The sequence below is a fragment of the Rhinoderma darwinii genome, chromosome 5 (assembly GCF_050947455.1).
Source record: "Rhinoderma darwinii isolate aRhiDar2 chromosome 5, aRhiDar2.hap1, whole genome shotgun sequence".
NCBI classification, from domain to species: Eukaryota; Metazoa; Chordata; class Amphibia; order Anura; family Rhinodermatidae; genus Rhinoderma; species Rhinoderma darwinii.
Genome location: NC_134691.1, coordinates 282,926,358 through 282,944,506, shown reverse-complemented (window position 1 = coordinate 282,944,506; position 18,149 = coordinate 282,926,358). Strand labels below are relative to the sequence as shown.

Genomic DNA, 18,149 nt, shown 5'->3' with positions numbered 1-18,149 from the left:
CATTTCATTGATAAATGTGTAAAAAATTATTTGCGCCAAAAAAGGCCAGAAATCTGGCGTAGCACCAATCGTAAATCAGCCCCAGTGTGTACAAACACCTTCCAAGGAAAGGCAGTGTCAAGTTCTGCTATTCCTTACATCAACCCCCACCATATTGCACAGATGTGATTGGTTGGTTCAATACTAGGCAACAATGATCAAATGAGGCCTAAAGTACAGGACTAACTGTGCTGCATATTACATTTTGTAACAACAAAAAAACTTTTAAAAAAAAGAGCAATGTTAGAAACGATATCAATGTTTATTGCCCAGACTTTCCATATGTGGTCAGATACTTATAATTTTTTTTCAAACACATATTTATAGATAGATAGATAGATAGATAGATAGATAGATAGATAGATAGATAGATAGATAGATAGATTAAAAAAATTGGTTGGATGGATTCTCATTTTTTTTATAAAAAATTAAAGTTTCGTTAGACACTTTTCACAAACCGCATAATATCAACGGCATTATATTTATCTTAAAATGTTCTTTCATTGTCTTTTCTCTTTAATTCTTCTCAGTTCTAGAGAAGATTGCATTCCCCATTGATATACTTTTAAAAGTGCATTCACTGGTAATTCTGTATGACAGCTCGTTGACCCAAATTTATCAAGTAGCATAATTTTACGACACAAGGGAAAATATCACTTGATACATTATTACGTATCTCTGACTTGCATGAGATAAAATTACACTATTGGATAAATGGGTCAGCGGCATGTAAATTATTTTCCAGTAATTTGTAATTCGGGTACCAGTATCTCTGTAATCTGCATATTGTATCCATTTAAGTGCCTTAACTATCTTTGTACTGTAGTAGACAAGATTGATAGGGGTGCTTGTATACTAATTTTAACCCCACCAATCATAGTTTATTGGGCACCAAAATAGTTTTTTTGGGGTGGAATGGAGAAAAAACAAGATCTTACAGTCTAAAGTCTACTTCCAACAATATAATTTTTAGCTTAAAAATTCTATGTTTATTTAACTTAAATGTGATCAGTCCAACTTACTGACAGATTTAGATTACAGCGGTACTATGCAGCTTCTATGTATAGTGCATAGAAGCTGCATCGCAAAAAGTAAAGAAAATTTTGTATAAATGTCAATTTGTTTGTTTTTTTAAAACACATATTTAACACATATATTTAATTAAAAAACAAGGCTACAAAGGTTTACATGGCCTTTTATAACATAGCTTTATAATGGTTGGTACTTATTTAGGGCTATATCAGCAGATGAGCAATTCGAGTGCCATTGCTTTCTAAGGAAAACAGAAAGGCAAGACAGCAGTGAGCAGAATAGCAAAAAAATTGGATCACTGAACAGTGAAAAAACATCACCTGGTCAGATGAATCCAGATTTTTGTTGCACCATGCTGATGGGAGTGTCAGAATTTGGCGCAAGTAGCATGAACTGATGAACACTAGCATTTAAGGCTGGTCCAGGTGGAGTAACAGTGTGGGGAATGTTTTTCTCAGCAGACCTTGGGTCCACTGTGGTGGGACTTTTAAAAGTATGGCTTACCTATGCATTTTGGCCGACCAAATTCACTTCATCCTTTCATGGCAGCGGTGTTACCTATAGCATGAGGAAACTTTAGCGGCAATTGCGAGAAGTTATCCCGTCCGCATAGGTCAACATTCCTGCAGAATTATTTCAAAAACATAGTGGAATCTCTGCGGTTCTGAAGGCCAAAGGAGGTCCAACGTTCTACTAGATGGGTGTCTCTAAAAAAAAGTGACCGTTCAGTTAATATCTCCAAGAAAATATTTTGTTTTAATTATCAAGAAGAGTTTTACAAGTTTCATCTCTTTCCAAGCGTGAGCTTTGCTTCCCCCAATATGGTATTTAAAGGCTATAGTATCTGAATATTGAGAGTTAAAGCGCTTGAACCGAGAAGCCACCTAACATATACAGAAAAATCTTTTTTAGGTCAGTATAAATTGCCATAACATACAGAGATTTTTTTTTTTTTTAATCTCCAACAATATAACTCAGGTAACGGTGACAGTAAAGGATAGCAGTGCTCTTCTAGTGTTTATGGCGCTGCCTGTTGGGAAAGCATTTTACACTATGTTATGTTGTGCTAAAAAGTAGCTTCTCAACAACACATATATTCCAGCAATATAATGCAATGTCAAATCCCTCCCAATAACATATTCATTAACTCAACCGCTGGCAAGTAACTCCTCTACTGCTGTGTGATCCTTCCTGCTGTGCCTTTCTTATTGCTGATGTGCTCTTGTAATTGGATAGCTGCTACCAGTATGTTTGCTTCTGTCCATGAGCTGAAAATAATTGAAGTATTTATTTAATCTTCAATCTCCTGCCTGCTTCTGTAAATACAGAAATGCTACTTTATCTTTTGTGCATTTAAACATACTGTATATAAAATTATGCTTTACTTCCCATGTCCACCAATTTTTATAGTCAATGCTTTTTGTGTATTGCTGTAGTACTATACCTCTGTAAAGAAACACAGAATTATTATTACACAGACATTAGTATTGAAAAAGCAAACCATTAAAACGTAGAATGTCATGCTTAAAGAGGAACGGATCCAAAAAAGAACCATTATTTTAAATTGGGTCTACTCTTTTTGTTGTAGATTTCTTAGTTTCCTCACAGGCTAAAAGAGATATATTCATAAACAGCTATTAATAGGAACATTATATTGAAAACTTCAATATAGCAAGGATTATATAAGTAAAGGTTACTGATAATAAAACAATTAGAAAGTATTCTATTATTTTGATGACAAAACAACTCAGTAAACATGCTGTAATTGTCTTATATCCTCTCTGTCTAGTTGTCTTAAAAGTGTCAAGCAATTATCTTTCAGGTTAAAGCATGTCTATCATTATATTACATAGTACATGTGAATGCATGTGAAACTTTGCAATATATCTCATTAGGGGAAAGTGGTGCTGTATCTTTTTCTACTGTTCCCTGCCTACAGGTTCTTTGTAAGGCTGGATTCACACGAGCACATTACGTCCGTAATGGATGGAACGTATTCCGGCCGCAAGTCCCGGACCGAACACAGTGCAGGGAGCCGGGCTCCTAGCATTATAGTTATGTACGATGCTAGGAGTCACTGCCTCGCTGTGGGACAACTGTCCCGTACTGTAATAATGTTTCCCTGCAGTGTGTTCGGTCCGGGATTAGCGGCCAAAATACGTTCCGTCCATTACGGACATAATGTGCTCGTGTGAATCCAGCCTTAAAGTACAGAAACTTACTCAGCCACCAAAAATTCTATCTTGTGTAAAACAGTAAAAAGAGGACAGGGAGTAGGGGGATGCTGCTGCAGCTTCACTCAATGATTCAGTAAAACAGCATGAAGAGGAAAGGGGAGAGGGAGCAGCAAAGGGGAGATATCTGATTGGATCAAAGCACATAGCACAGCACTATCATCACCCCAAAAAGGACCCAAGCACTCAGCTGGAATTGAGAGAGAAAATATGCATTTAGAGAAACCAGAAGAAGAAAATATATGCAGAAAAGAAACAACATTTCTGTCTGAATTAGATTAGATTGTTAAATAATTGTGCACAATACCCACTTTTATTGAATGTTATAGTTAGAGATACATTTACTTAGCTTAGATGTTGGAGTGATGCAAATGTACTACTAGACTGCAGGATGAATTCATCATCAGCAAGCTATAGACTACAATTCATGGTAGTCTGCTACTGGGATTCAGATGGTAGAAAAATAAGCCATAGCGTATACAAATGTATTCTTCGGCCTGACAGAAGGTTCCACTCACTCCGGTATTCTGGTCAGGGGCAAACATACCATATGTGCAATTTGTGCAGCTGCACAGCAGTCCGATAGGTAAGGGGGCCCACTGCCACCTGAAGCGTAGCTAAGAGCTTCCATATAGCTCACCATTCTATTAGCTCTATATCTCACCATTACTGCTGGATTGTTAGAGAGACATAAGAGTCTGCTCTATGATGAGCTATTAGAGAGAAAGTACACTGTTCATGCACTGGCGAACTTTGCTGTCTGTCTTTGCCCCTGATTCCATAATACCATTATATTGGAGCATTGGTTTTTTTAAGCAATTCTTTAGTATTTTTTTTTATAGCTCTAAAGCATATCTTCCTCACCATTCTTTGAGGATTCCTTCTCCCAGTCCCTACCAGCAACATAGCTACCCTTTGCTGCTTTCTCCACACAACCTTATCATATGTGTACTATCGAGAGGCTGCCATGCCATGCTATAACTCATGATCATACGAGAATATGCTACTATTTTAGCAGATCCTATACCACTGAAAATACTCTGCTGGACCTACTGTGCCAAAACGGCTTTACACATCATTGTCCCTTGTATGTCACTTGACAACATTGTCACTTCACTGCTTCAGTCACTCATAGGAACAAGAAAAGTGCCACCAGTAGCAGTACCAGCAGCAGGATGGAGTCATGCTTCTAGCTGTCTTGGCAAACCAGTAATATTGACCCTGTGCAAAAAGTCACCCAGTTTGACGTGAAGGGTCTGGAAGGGTATTCTTGGGCAAAGGGTATTCAGCTCAGTAGGTGCATTGTACACACAGGAAGGCTAGGTGCACACAGTAAGCATTTCCAGAGTAATATAATTGTGTTTATCAAAATAAAGGCATTTCAAATATGTGTGATATTTTAGACACGTTTACCAGATAAAATTGTTTGACTATGATTATGATCTAGATAACAATCAGGCCACATTTTATTACTAATCAATGCAGAAATTCCACTTACTTTTTCTTGCAAGTGTATATACAATGCATTCAGAAGGTTTTCAGACCCTTTACATTTTTTCACATTTTGTTGTGTCCTTATGCTAAAATAAAACCGTTTTTCCCCATCATTCTGCACTCAATACCCCACTCAATCAAGCGATTGATTGTTATCTCTGCTAATTTATTGAAAAGGAAAAATCAAAATATGGCATTGACATAAGTATTCAGACCCTTTACTCAGAACTTAGTTGAAGCACCATTGTCAGCGATAACAGCCTCCAGTCTTCTTGGTTATGATGCCACAAGGTTTGCACACCTGGATTTGGGGATTTTTCACCATTCTACTCTGCAGATCCTCTCAAGCTCTGTCAGGTGGGATTGGGACCATCGGTGGACAGTCATTTTCAGGTCTCTCCAGAGATGTTCAATTGGCTTCAATTCAGGACTGGGATACTCAAGAACATTCACAGAGTTGTCCCTAAGCCACTCCTGTGTTGTCTTGGCTGTGTGCTTAGGGTAATTGTCTTGTTGAAAGGTGAATTTTCAGCCCAATCTGAAGTCCAGAGAACTCTGGATCAGGTTTTTATTAGGAATATCTCTGTACATGTCTCCATTCATCTTTCCCTCAAACCTGACCAGTCTCCCCGTCCCAGCCGCTGAAAAACAGACCCACAGCATGATGCTACCACCACCATGCTTCAATGTTGGGATGGTATTGGGCAGGTGATGAGCAGTGCCTGGTTTCCTCCAGACATGACGCTTAGAACTGAGGCTAAAAAGTTAAATCTTTGTTTCATCAGGGCCAGGGTATAAAGACCAAAAGAAGAATTCCGGACATAAAACCAGCACTCACAGAGTTACGAAAATATTAAAGCTTTGTTTCATCAGACCACTGAATCATGTTTCTTACAGTCTGAGAGTCCTTTAGATTCTTATTTGCAAATTCCAGGTGGGCTTTCATGTGTCTTTTACTGAGGAGAGGTTTTTTTCTGGCCACTCTGCCATAAAGCCAAGATTGGTGGAGTGCTGCAGTGGTGGTTGACCTTCTGGAAGTTTTTCAAATCTTCACACAGGATCTTTGGAGCTCAGTCAGATTGCCCATTGGGTTAGTGGTCACCACTTTTACCAAGGCCCTTTTCCGCCTGTTTACTTAGTTTGGAGGGGGCCAGCTCTAGGAAGAGTCCTGGTTGTTCCAAACTTCAATTTAGGAATTATGGAGGCCACTGTGCTCTTGAGAACTTTCAGTACAGCAGAATTTTTGTACTGTTCTCCGGATCTGTGGCTCCACACTCTAAAGGCAGTTATTTCCTCCTCATGGCTTGTTTTTTTCTCTGATATGCATTGTCAGCTGTGAGACCTTATATAGACAGGGGTGTGTCTTTCCAAATCATGTCCAATTAAATGCATTTACCACAAGTGGACTCCAATCAAGGTGTAGAAACATATCAAAGATGATCTAGAAAAGTAAGAGGCCATTCAGAGTCTGAATACTTATGTCGATGTGAAATTTGAGTTATTTGTTTCTAAAAAAAATGTTAAAAAATTAACAAATTCGGTTTTCACTTTGTCGTTATGGGGTATTGCACAAACCATATAACATGTGAAGGAGGGGAGGGAGCAGGCATAATTTCTTGATGGATGGAGAGTCCGCTACTCAGAGGTTCTGTAAAAAGTCTCTGCTTATATATTCCTTTTGGTTACTCTTCTCTAATTACAAATGAGTGAAAGGTTAAAGTATACTTTACTACAGTGGACTAATATTGTGTATTTTAAAATTGTCCCTTGTTATTTATCTTTACAGACTTTTCAGATTTCAACCCTGCAATGCTTTTTATTACTGCTGAAGAAACAAAACAACAGATCACCCGACTAAACCATGAGGTATTTTGTTCTTTTACTATGAAATGTGTGTATATATACTGTATATATTACATTGTTACTTTTATTTCTTATGACTGCTCTTTAAGGGAACGCTAGCATTTCAAACAACTTATGCTGATCTAATAGTATACCTGATATAAAATAACTTTGTCATTTACTTACTGTTAAAATTCAGTTGTTTTATTCATGCAAATTCTGTGTGAAGTCACTGCCACTAGGTGTTGCCCTACCTGTAATCTGCTGTCCACCTCCTGTCGTCAATCATTGTCCGTCCCTGGTTACAGAGCAGAGGAAACAAACTGCAGAAGGTGGGGGGTGTCACTTCACTGCCTGACTATAACAATCTATGGAGAGGGGAGGGGGAGCAGGAGGATGGAGCAGAGAGAGAGTGTGACTCAGCAACATATGCTGCATGTAAGTCTATAAAGAAGGGAGGAGGAGCAGGAGGAGGGAGCAGAGAGAGAGTAATTCAGCAACACACACTGTATGTAAGTCTATGGAGGGGGAGGGGTAAGCAGGGGAAGAAAGCAGGAGCACAGAGAAACACATAGACATGAAGGAAAGATTTCGTGCTGGATTCTCTGATACACTACTCATTACTGCTTTATAATCTCTTTCATGCTGCTGCAGCTTTTATATATGTTATAGATAGATATAAGAGAGAGGGATTCTCCTCTTCTATGTGTACAATGTATAGAAGACATGATAGCCGTTAGGCTCACCCACTAGCTCAGAGACAATTTAGAATTAGAGATAGAGCCTGCAGATGGAAAAACTGCTGAATAATAACACATACAAGTCATATAATGGCCAGAAATAGTGTTATTCCTCATGCACACACATATGACAGCTTTCAAAGAATTGTCCATTGGAAGTATGTCCCGTCATTGCAGATGTTTGGCATTCTACAGAGGCGTAGCTAGGTTCTCCTGCACCAGCCAACTTATTTCCAGACATCTCCTTCCCCCTCGCCATGTTTGCTTTCTCTACCAATCAATGAGGTGTCATTTTTTTTCACAATTTTTTTAATGTAACTCGAGCATAAAAGCATTTCTACATTTTACAAGCGATATAGTTATATAACGTAGTTGACATAAAAATAAATTAAAAGAAAATAAATTAAAGAGGCCACCAACAGCCCCCTGTAGATAGCACCACACACAGCCCCCACTTGTAGTTAATGCCACACAGCCCCTTTGTTGTAGATAGCGCCACACAGCCCCACTTGTAGATAGCGCCACACAGCCTCCCTTGTAGATAGCACCACACACAGCCCCCTTGTAGATAGTGCCACATACATCCCCCTTGTAGATAGCGCCACACACAGCCCCCCTTGTAAATAGCGCCACACAGTGCCCATTGTAGATAGTGCCACACACAGCCCGCTTCCCCCCTTGTAGATAGTGGCACACTCCACCCCTTGTAAATAGCGGCACACTCCCACCCTTGTAAATAGTGCCACACACAGCCTGCTGCCCCTTGTAAATAGCGCCTAATTCCCCCCTTGTAAATAGCGCCACATTCCACCGCTTTTAAATAGCGCCACACTCCCCCTTGTACTTTGCGCCACACTGTAAACAGAGCGGCGAGCGGTAGTCTACCGCTACCACTCTCTGCTTTGCCTGACGTGACTTACCGGAGGAGCCGAGAAGGTCATGCGGCGCAGGCAGACTAGGGTCGGTGACAGGCACCCCTGGAGTGGACCAGTCCAGTCACCTGACCTGAGTCATCTCGTGACTGTCACGTGAGGTCAGGTGACAGGTCTGGTCACTGAACTGGTCCACTCCCTGGCCGTCACAGACCCCAGTCAGAACGCTGCTGCATGAACTCCTGACTCTTCCTAAAGCTGATTTCTGCTTCAGGTGTCCGACATATTAGCAGCAATCAGTTGCTCTGCGGCGCCCCCCACTTCCCTACCACCTAGTTGCACTCAGGCCAAATGCCACGCCTGCCCCCCCCTAGCTACGTCCCTGCATTTTAGATTCTTGTTTTTGAAGATATTCAGCTGAAGTGTCAACATATGACTTCTGTTGCTCCCAAAATTGTGATTGGCAGTGTGCGTAGAGTTAAATCACCACCACACAGTCCCCTCTGCCTTATGCTCTATTCTCATCTATATGGTGGCATTATGAGGGCTGAATATGCAGTATTTTGTGGACACTGTATAGGAGTAGTATTCAGGCACTGTTTAGCAATATATTATTTGAAAACTGTATGGCAGCTTTATTTGGACAATGAATGGCAGTAATTTGTGGACAATATATGTCAGTGTTACGAAAGCACTATTTGTTACAGAAATATTGTTTAAACACTGGAAAGAGGTATTACTTAGGCTTTGTATGGAATTACTCATTCATTGGATACATTTAATCAAATAATGATACCTTAATAAAAAGTGCAAAATATATTTCCTTTATTTCATTTCCAGTCAAAAAGATCATTAATTCATTCTTCAGCTTCAGGGAAAAAAATATATATTTAGCAGAAAACCACACAGAAGCCTCGACAACTTAATATAGCATCAACATTTTCACAATTTTATGTATCCATTCTTTGCCTTATTGATAACTTCCTTTCTCGATTTCAGTTTTTGCAAAATATATATGCAGGGATATTTTTCCTTGCTTCTTGTAAACACTTCTAAAGTTCAGTCTTAGAAGTTGGGTGAATTTTCTTCTACTTATGTAATAGCAAACATCTTCAAGAATGTTGGGGTCTAGGCTATAAGATAGCCTGTCCTTTGTTCTAAAAACACCAGCAGCTTCTATGTTTCAGTGTGTTTAGATTTGTTCTCTTGCTGTACAATGAATTTTCTCAATCAACTAAAATGTGTTTGTACTTATCAGCATTCATGATGCCTCACACTGATCCTCCACCATGCTTGACTGATGGTTGTAGACATGGCTTAAAGACTCTTTTATTGCTTTAGAAACGTACATACTGCCTTTTTTAGCTTTCAAAGATATCAAATTAACACACATCAATCCATAAAACTCCATTTCTCCATTGTTTCACATAGCAGATGTCCTGTTTCATTGCTTTAGTGTAAATTTTCTTCTTCTTTTTGTTTATTTTTCCCAGTAACCACTCCTTAACAGCTACACATCCAGTGAGACCCGTATTATTGACTTAAACACTGATCTTAAACAAGAGCGGTTCTTTCTTTTCTCAATCTCTTAAAGATTAAAGCCTTAAAGGGGTTTTCCCATCAGAAACATTTATGACATATCCACAGGATATGCAAGAAATGTCAGATAAATGCGGGCCCCACCTCTGGGACACGCACCTATCTCTAGAACCGGGCCCCTTAACCCCTCAAGGACGCGGGCAATTTTGGCCTTGAGGACAGAACCATTTTTTTTTATATTTCCCTCTTTGCATCCCGACGCTCATATCTTTTTATTTTTTGTACGACGTAGTTGTATGAGACTTTGTTTTTTGCGGGACGAGTTGTACTTTATGTAGGTGATATTTTTTGGTACAAATACATTATCGTTTAATTCATATAAATTTTTATTTAGCCGAAAAGGTGGAAAAAAAGAAGTACCGCTGCAGTTTTAATATTTTTTTTTTTTACACCATACACCGATCATCATAAATAATGTTATACATTTGTTGTTCAGGTTGTTACGGTTGTGGCAATACCAAATATGTCTATATTATTTCATGTTTTGGGACTTATATTTTAAAAAGTTTATTTATTGTAAAAAATTAGTATTTCTGGGTATTTTTTTAATTTTTATTTATTTAACATAATATTTTTTTTTACTTAATTTAACTTTCTTTTTAATCCCATAGAGGGATTTTTCATTTTTTAACTGTATTGTAATGGCATATATCTATATGCCAGTACATTAGCCTGTGTACTGATAGTACACAGGCAGTTGTTAGGACATACCTAAGTATGCCCTGACAACAGGAAATATGGTCAGACAGCCCTGGGGTCCTTCAATGGACCCTGGGCTGTCTGACTATACAAGTTATGGGCTTCGATAGCATCCCAGGGATTTTTTGTGACGTGATCAAAGGGCAGTCCCCCCTCCTCTTATTTACTTTGAATGCCGCAATCAGCTTTGATCGCAGCATTCAAGGGGTTTCTCTTCTCTCCACCGTTAGAGCGGGGCTGCGACTGTATATTACAGCCATTGCCCCGCTCCTGATCGCGCGCGGACACGGTTGTCACACAGGATGAGAATGCTCGTCTTAATGCGCGAAGTACCCGCCGCTCAGAACGAGTATTCTCGTCCTGCGTCGGCAACTAGTTAAACCCCATTCTAGCTTTCTGTGTTTCCGCTGACGCTTGTGATTTCCAACCATATAAGAAGAAAACAGCATAGATCGCTGAGCTCCGCTGTTTCCGTAAGTCCCATAGAAGTGAATGGTAGTAACTGCCATTTACTACTACGGGAGTTAATCTGAGATATCAGGTTCTGATAACTAACATAAAAGGGGGCCAGGGAAAGGAGTCAGATTAGCTAATGTTATAGGCCTGTATAAAAAGATGTGTTTTCAGGGCATGTTTAAAACTGTGGCTGTTAGGAATTAATCTGAATGTCTGGGGTAGTGCATTCCAGAAAACTGGTGCAGTGCGAGAAAAATATTTGAGACGAGAGTGGGAGGTTCGGATTATGGAGGATGTTAATCTACGGTCGTTGGCGGATTGTAGCGTAAGGGTAGGGTAGAGATGAGGGAAGAGATGTAAGGATGTGCAGCACCGTGGAGAGCTTTGTGGGTGAGAGTAATAAGTTTGCATTTAATTCTGAAGGGAATGGGCAACCAGTGCAGTGACTGGCACAGGGTAGAAGCATTGGTGTAGACTTTGGACAGAAAGATGAATGCTTCTGCATTCAGGATAGATTGGAATGGGGAGAGTTTAGTGTGGGGAAGACCATTTAGAAAGAAAAGGGAGGAATCCTCCAGCTCACCCACTAGTTGTCTTAATCCAGACTGCACTCGGATCCTGCGTGACAGCAGATGGCAAGGCAACAAGAAAAAAGAAGAAATGATCCAGCGCTTGTAGAAGATTGTAAAAAGGAACCACAGTTCCAAGTTTATTCCAATAATTAAAAGTTCAAATGCAAGGGGGTGGTAGCAGTAGCCTACGCGTTTCGGACAACGCTTTTGTCCTTATTCATGGCTCGTTATTATTGGAATAAACTTGGAACTGTGGTTCCTTTTTACGATCTTCGACAAGCGCTAGATCATTTCTTCTTTTTTTCCAGGAACACCATTTAGTAATGATTTACAGTAGTCAAGACGAGAGTGAATCAGAGCAACAATGAGCGTTTTGACTGTTTCCACATTACGAAAAGGGCAGATTATGGAGATGTTTTAGAGGTGAAAGTGACAGGAAATTGTAAGTGAAAGATTGTGTGAAGTAAAGGAAAGATCTAAGTAAAGAAAAAAAAGCAGATGTGCTGCCTAGGAGTTATGGTAGTACCACACACTTAGATGGAAACATCAGGTTTAGGTAGGTTAGTAGATGGTGGGAACGCAAGGTGCTCAGTTTTAGAAAGATTCAGTTTCAGATAGAGAAAGGACATGATGTTAGAGACAGTGGACAGACAACTACTGGTGTTTTGTATCAGAGCAGGGGTGATGTCATAGGAAGAGGCATATAATTAATTGGGTGTTATCAGCGTAGAGATGGTACTGGAAGCCAAATCTGCTGATGGTTTGTCCAATAGGGGCTGTGTGAAGAGAAAAAAAGGAGTGGACCCAGGACTGATCCCTGAGGAACTCCAATAGCAAGGGGAAGAGGAGAAGAAGTAGAACCAGCAAATGACACACTGAACTAGAGGTCAGAGAGACAGGAAGGAAACCAAGAGAGAGGTGTGCCCTTAAAGGGAATGTGCTGTTAGCAAAAAATGTATTTTTTTTTTTTAGTTAAACAATTAGTGTGTAGGTGATTAAACATTGTTCTAATTTTTTTTATTTTTTTCACGAGTAAGGAAATATTATAAATTATAATATTTCCCAGCACTGGTCACTAGATGGAGCAATTCCCAAAATTGCAGCATTGCATGTGGTAAAGCAACCACATTGCTTTATGCTGCAAAATTGGAAAAAAATCCCTCGTTCTAGTGAGCTCTCAGAATCCCCCCCTCCTTTATCCTGGCTAGTGCCGGGAGAAACGAGGGGATTGAACGGTCAAACTTCCTACACTGTGTGTCGCCATTTTTTGAGCTAACACACAGTGTAGTAGGTTTACATACACTAGTAAACACACACTGAAACACGAACATACAAAGAAATCACTTACCTGCTCCTGCCGCCGCCGCTCCCTCCGGTCCGTCTGCTCCGTCTGCTGCCGCTGCTCCAAGTGCACAAGTCCGGAAGCCGCGACCGGAAGTAATAATCTTACTGTCCGGCCGCGACTTCCGGTCTACAGGAAAATGGCGCCGGACGGCGCTCAGTTCAGCTTGGACTGTGTGGGAGTGGCGCATGCGCCGTTCCCACACAGACGGCGTACACCATAGTGGATGGAACGGGCCCCGTTCGCATTAACTATGGGACTGTAGCTGCCGTATTCCATGTCTGTATGTGTCGTTAATCGACACATACAGAAATGGAGTAAAAAATGGCAGCCCCCATAGGGAAGAAAAAGTGTAAAAATAAAAAAAAGTAAAACACAAACACACAAATAAATATAAAAGTTTTTAATAAAAGACTAAAATCAAACTGATGTTAAAAAATTTTTTTTCGTGACACTGTTCCTTTAAGGCCAATAGAGTGGATCATATTAAGTAGGAGTTGGTGGTCTACACTGTCAAAGGCTGCAGAGAGATCCAGAAGTATCAATAGAGAGTATCTGCCGTTAAATTTAGCCGCCAAGATATCAGTTTCCATGGAGTGTAGAGTGCGGAAACCAGATTGTAAGGGGTCAAGAATGGAGTTATCAGAGAGGTAGCAGATAAGGTGAAAGTAGACCAAGCGTTCCAGAAGTTTTGACATGAAGTGGAGATTGGGGACCGGTCGGTAGTTAGCAGCACAAGATGGGTCAAGAGTTGTTTTTGAACGGCATGCTTAAAAGAGGAGAGAAAGATTTCAGAAGAAAAAGAGAGGTTCAATATTTTTGTCAGGTGACTAGTGATATCCTGGGAGAGATTGGATGATATGATAGAGAATAGGATCATTAGGGCAGGTAGTAGGACGAGAAGAAGAGTCTAGAGCCTAGAAGGGCATCGATATTTCTAGGGGACTGGGAGATAATATCATGACGGATGTTGTCAATATTAACATTAAAATAAGTGGCCATTCCAAAGCAGGGTAAGACAACAGTTTGGCAGCAGAACAAATGTACAGGAAAAGCAAACAAACCAATGGGACTACTGATCCCAGGATACACATAAAATTACTATACAAAAACTAGATTTCTCAGAGGACCAACAGGTCCCACCGTACAAACAAACACATAGACAAGAACAAACTCACCAACTAGAATCTGGAAAGAGTTTAGCACATGGCAGAAACAGTATAACCAATACATGAGTAATCAAAACCTGAAGTGTATATATAAGCCCAAGAAAAGTACTCTACCTTAAGTAACCAGGCAAAGCTAAATGATGACTAAATCCAGACTCAGACCAAAGGCATTGCCTAGCAATGCCCAAACACAGAGATAACAGAAATCATTTATTAGCAGTAGTCCTGCTGCTAATCATAACAGTGTGGCACTAGCTACAGGGGCACTGTGTGTGGAACTATCTAATGGGGGTACTGTGTGTTATTTTCTGCAGGAGTCCCTGTATGACACTATCTAACCGGGGGCACTGTGTGGGACACTATTTACAGGGAGCACTGTGTGTGACACTGTCTAAAGCAGGCACTGTATGACATGATTGTATTTAGGGGCACCATGTGTGACACTATTCTATTTAGGGGGTACGGTGTGCGACATGGGGGCACAGTGTGGGACATCATTGCTTTCAGGGGCCACAGTATGTGGGTGGGGTTCAATTTACTTAATCTGCCTACGGTACCGAAATATAACAGGGCTATTTTTTGTAACTATTTTGTAATGATTCTCTAGATTCTATTGGAGACAATTTTTTTGAAAAAAAACTCTCCAACATCCAATTGGGTTTTCCTCTATTTTTTATTCTTTGTTTTACCCCCACTGGAGTAACAAAATCCTTATTATCAGATCATGCTCTTTTAGTTCTGATAAGTTCACAGGGTGGAATTGATTTAGTAGTGTGTTTTGGTTGGTCGCTTTATCCAGACGGTATTACCCGCCAATTTTTTTTCTGTATAGGCAGTGTCTACTTTAGAAGTGGTGTAATTTGCTTTTAATTTGAGATCAAGAAAATTATTGATATGATATCCACCATATGGGTAAATTTCAAAATACAATAATGTTTATTGATGGATTTAATGAATGCTGGTACGGACCCTACATCACTTTCCCAAACTACAATGAGGTCATCTATATAGTGTCCGTACCGGTGTATTTTATCTGCAAGCCTATTCTGAAAAGAATAAATGAATATCTCTTCCCACCAAGCCATGAATAGGTTTTCTAGGTTTCGAACACATAATTATGCGCCTTTTTGTTTGATTTCATATATAGGTAGTGTCATGGGACATATACTGATGCATTGATTGGCTATTGCTCATTTTCAAACTATCATGTGTGTATCTTTTATTACTCTGAGACAGACAGGCTCAAAACATGTAATCGTTATTAGTCCCTTGGATACTATTTGTAAATGAATGAATAAAAGTTTTATCATGAGGAAGTACTGGTTCTCACCATTATGAATAAGGTTCTAGTGCCATGGCTCCTGTTTATAACAGAAGTCATGATGCTGTGACAGATCCATATTTAAATGGATCCAAACTGACACTGACAGATCCCATTGTCTTTAATGGAGATGACCAGGTTCTAATTATTTTTGACAAGTATAGACCGGCAGACTGCACTCCAGACGGAGGCTCCTAAAAGCAATACATTACTTCGACTATCGGTTCGTATGTAGTAGTGCATATATTAGAACATATTAAAGCACAGTGCAATTCAGGATATTACTGCAAAGTAGGTAAAGCTTTGTGAATAATGTATTTCACATTGAGCTTATGATCAGCTAGTCAAATCTCTATCATGGCTCCTTTTTTAGCGACCCTAGCTGATATGCCTGAGGCACTTTCACAGTTCACCTACCTATTTTAGTTTGAAGTGGAGGATTTCAGAAGTGGATGGTAATTCTAAGGGAATGAAATGCATTTTGTATGCACTGTTCTTCTAAAAATTTGTTTATAGTATTTGTTTCACGTGAATGGTGCATTAGGCACATTAGTCAGAATACTGTACATCTGATTCATTAAATAAAGTGCATTCAATGTGAGTCTGAAAGTTTAATCCATTAAAACTAATCTGGAACAACTGACTTGTATTACTCACATCACTGAAAAATAATTGTGACTCGTGAGTGAAAAACATAGAGAAGGTTTTCATCAAATTCATCTGTAGAAGAGAAATGTAAGCACAAAATGAACGTGTATGACTTATCTGGTAAAAAAAAAGTACATTTTCTTTTCTGCCTTTTGAAACATTTTATATTACAACAATCTGAAGCATCACATCCGTTATTGCTCTAATTATATAGAGTACGTATATAAAATTAAACATTAAATAAAAAATGCCCTACTCAGGTGCATTTTTTTTTCCCCTTTATATTCTTCAAGTAGAGTGTGAATATTCATAGTAATATGCAGGTGGGGGTTGGTGTGGGGCAGACACACCAGAGAGGAAATGTACATTTTGCATTGGTATTTGGGTACAATTAGCCAAAATAATGTAAACCCCTTAACGCATCATGATGTAGCTGGGGGCTGAAGTATGGAGCAGGCTCATGTGCTGAGTCCGCTCCATACGCTGCGGGGGTGATCTGTGTACCACAGCTGACACACTGCACTAACAGGCAGGAACAGCGATTGCGTTGTTCCTGGCCCTTTAACCACTCAGATGCCACGGTCAATAGCGACCGCAGCATCAGGGCTGTTAGCCAGAGGGGAGAAGCCCCCTCCGACAGCCCATTGCCCTACCACCCATGACGGGATCTGATGACTGCTGGTTCAAATCCCATAAGAGGAATAAAAAGCTTAAAAAAAATGTTAAATGAAGTTTTCAGTAGTTAAAAAAGAAAAAAATATTAAGCGTTAAAAAAACAAAACATTTTCACATTTTTCCTCTAATGTATTGTAAAAAAAAAAAAAAACTGGTATCACCGCATCCGTAAAAGTCTGAACTATTACTATATAACATTATTTAACCCGCACGGTGAAAGCCGTAAAAAATAATAATAATTCAAACGTCAGAATCACTGTTTTTTCATTACCTTAGCACTAAGAAAAATTTAATAAAAAGTGATAAAAAAGTTGTATGTGCCAATAAAAACTATAGCTTGTCTCACAAAGAATAAGCCCTCACACTGCTCAATTAATGAAAAAATACAAAAGTTATGGCTTTCAGAATGTGGTGACACAAAATAATGATTTTTTTTAACAAATAGTTTGTATTGACCAGCAGAATAAAGGTTAAGTGGACATTTTTACCGCACGGTAAAAGCCGTAAAAACAAAACAAAAAAAAACATGGAAGAATGGCAGTTTTTTCCAATTCCCCCCCACAAGGATTTTTTTTTCAGTTTTCCAGTACATTATATGGTACTTTAAATGATGTTAATAAAATCTACAACTCCTCCTGCAAAAAAATAAGCGTTCACACTGTTTCATTGATGTAAAAATTAAAAAGTTATGGCTTTTGGAAAGAGGGGGTAAAAACAAAAATAATAAAACGAAAAATGGTTTGGACTTTAAGGGGCAGCTTTCTGATGAAGGACCAGTGGCTGGACTGCATCTATTGAACCATTCTCGACCGTCTACTTTCTTTTTACGGCTCGTAGTGCAGGTCCAGAGTCTACAGCGACGTCTTCTGGCGTTGCTGTAGGAAAGTGAGCACTCCTGATCTAAATAGGAGCTATTACTAATAGCTCCTGTATTTGGAGAAGCCTCCTAAATACACAGTATAATGTATTAGCATATAGAAATATGCTAATACATTATTAGTATAAAATAAAGTTGTTAAAAAGTTATCCCTTCATGGGATAAAAAAAAAGGAAAAAAATAAAATAATAAAAAATAATTTTTCGCAAAAATAATAATTTTTTAGAATAAATATATTTTATTGCCCATACATTACATAAAAAACTGCACATACAGTATTAGGTTTCTACATTACTGTCATAACCTGAAGAATTAATTTAACAAGCTATTTAGAGTGAAATGTGAACTGTAAAAAAAATAAAACAAAAAAACAATTGCAAAAAACACTTTTTTATTTATTAAAATATAAATTACAGAGTAATTTATTTGTACCCTTAATCTGTACAGGAGAAAAAAAATTACATTTCTACTGCTTTAAACAAGGCCTCACATAGCCACATCAATAACAAAATAAAAAAGTTATGGCTGCTGAAAGGCA

General features: G+C 39.0%; 1 protein-coding gene across 4 annotated transcripts in view; it reads left to right on the top strand.

The window, feature by feature from the left end:
- The window catches only part of KCNH8 (potassium voltage-gated channel subfamily H member 8), a 362,579-nt gene that overhangs the window by 336,966 nt on the left and 7,464 nt on the right, over positions 1–18,149 (top strand). For all 4 annotated transcript variants that reach the window (XM_075827220.1, XM_075827218.1, XM_075827219.1 and 1 more), the window contains one exon: positions 6,586–6,665. In XM_075827220.1, coding sequence (XP_075683335.1) covers positions 6,586–6,665 — 80 coding nt within the window. The remainder of the gene's footprint in view (positions 1–6,585; positions 6,666–18,149) is intronic.